Raw genomic sequence first — 1,484 nt, forward strand, 5'->3', positions numbered from 1 at the left:
GAGACTTCATTAACAACAGGAAAGGTCAGAACACTTATGAACAGAGACATCTACCAGTTCTTTGGGTTTTGAAGACTGAGAGGTGCAAACAGACCTGAGTTCTGACCTGACTCAGAACTGGCCAGCTCCAGTCTGGAATGATACAGACATTAACATACCAGCAGAAATCAACTCTCACTGTTGCCATGCCAGATGTGAAGAGGCAACTGTAGTAAATTGTAAAGAAGAACACTAGTGGGTGTACCCAGTTTTCTTTTACACAAACTCAGTAAACTACTGCTCATTCTTCTGAATTTGTAATTGTCTGTGCCAATCTACAGTATGCCACTGAAGAAAAAGAATGGTATACATGGCGGTGTTAGAATAAAAGCAGTCACTCCAGGTATCCTGTAACCAACAGCATAAGCATCTTAAAAATTCCTGCTACACACAGGTACGTGTAGCTGCTTTTCCTCTTAAGAAATACATACATAAATTAGTCCAAGAAAGTGAAATACAACTCAGAATAAATTAGTAGAAAGATACTAGCAGGCATGCAAGCAAAAAGCCACTGCTGTTTTCATACTGCAGAAAACCTTAAAAGCTTGTATCTCCATTTTACAAATGTGTAATTTTAAAACACGACTACAGTACTGTGTCTGCAAAGAAAGAATCCTACAGAACTATCCTAATGGCCTTTCTGTAGTCTGAAAAACTCATACCAAGTTGAACGCTCCAATTCCAAGTTTTACTCCTCCTTCAAACTGGTAGTAAGTTTCATTTTTGCTTTTGTTCCCCTGAGTCATCTGTAGTACCTGATGACATTCTCTTTTGATGCAGGAAGAAAAAAAAAGAGGGAAGGGGAAACATGACTTAGAAATTACATGAAGTATAATCATTATGACTGCTATAAAAATATTTCTTTTTCTTTTGGAGGCATTAATGCAACTGCACCTGTTTATACCAACACTGAATCTAAGTGATTTCTAACGGCTTACTTGTATATTTGGTAACTTGTCCTGATTTTGAGGCCACCTTTGATAAGGTTAATCATGTTTTCATCCTGGAAGAAAAAAATTAATTGTACAAAAATGCACATTCAGCTATCACATATAACTCATACATAAAAACCTTCCATCTACATTTAAATTTATTTGTAACTTAACTGTAAAACTTCTTTAGTATTTCCAATGACCATTATTAGATTAATGTCTAAAACTGAAACTAATAACTTAAAAGTTTTAATGTAAAGTAAGTGCTTTAAGTTTTCAGGGAACTGTATCTCACTGATTTCTCTGGTGCATGTTATAAATTTTAAAACTTAAGAAGAGGGTGAAAAAAAAGCCAGAATTACTTTTAGCAGAATTTCTAATGCGTGTAACAAGAGCTCTCCACCAGATGGTGCTGTAGGAACTTTTTAGAAAGTTTTGAAGTAAAAATTATGACACACACAAACAAAGCCAGCCCCTGGCAAGATAAACCAAGGAATCCCCTGAACAGATGAA

The 1,484-nt window shown here is 35.6% G+C and overlaps 1 protein-coding gene across 1 annotated transcript in view; it reads right to left on the minus strand.

Moving 5' to 3' along the window:
• TTC39B (tetratricopeptide repeat domain 39B) overlaps positions 1–1,484 on the minus strand; it is a 24,380-nt gene that overhangs the window by 15,730 nt on the left and 7,166 nt on the right. Inside the window, exons 5-6 of the mRNA XM_010288691.1 lie at positions 978–1,042; positions 702–807 (exon numbers count right to left, since the gene is read on the minus strand). Coding sequence (XP_010286993.1) covers positions 702–807; positions 978–1,042 — 171 coding nt within the window. The remainder of the gene's footprint in view (positions 1–701; positions 808–977; positions 1,043–1,484) is intronic.

This window comes from Phaethon lepturus, unplaced genomic scaffold (assembly GCF_000687285.1).
Source record: "Phaethon lepturus isolate BGI_N335 unplaced genomic scaffold, ASM68728v1 scaffold22736, whole genome shotgun sequence".
In the NCBI taxonomy this organism is placed as follows: Eukaryota; Metazoa; Chordata; class Aves; order Phaethontiformes; family Phaethontidae; genus Phaethon; species Phaethon lepturus.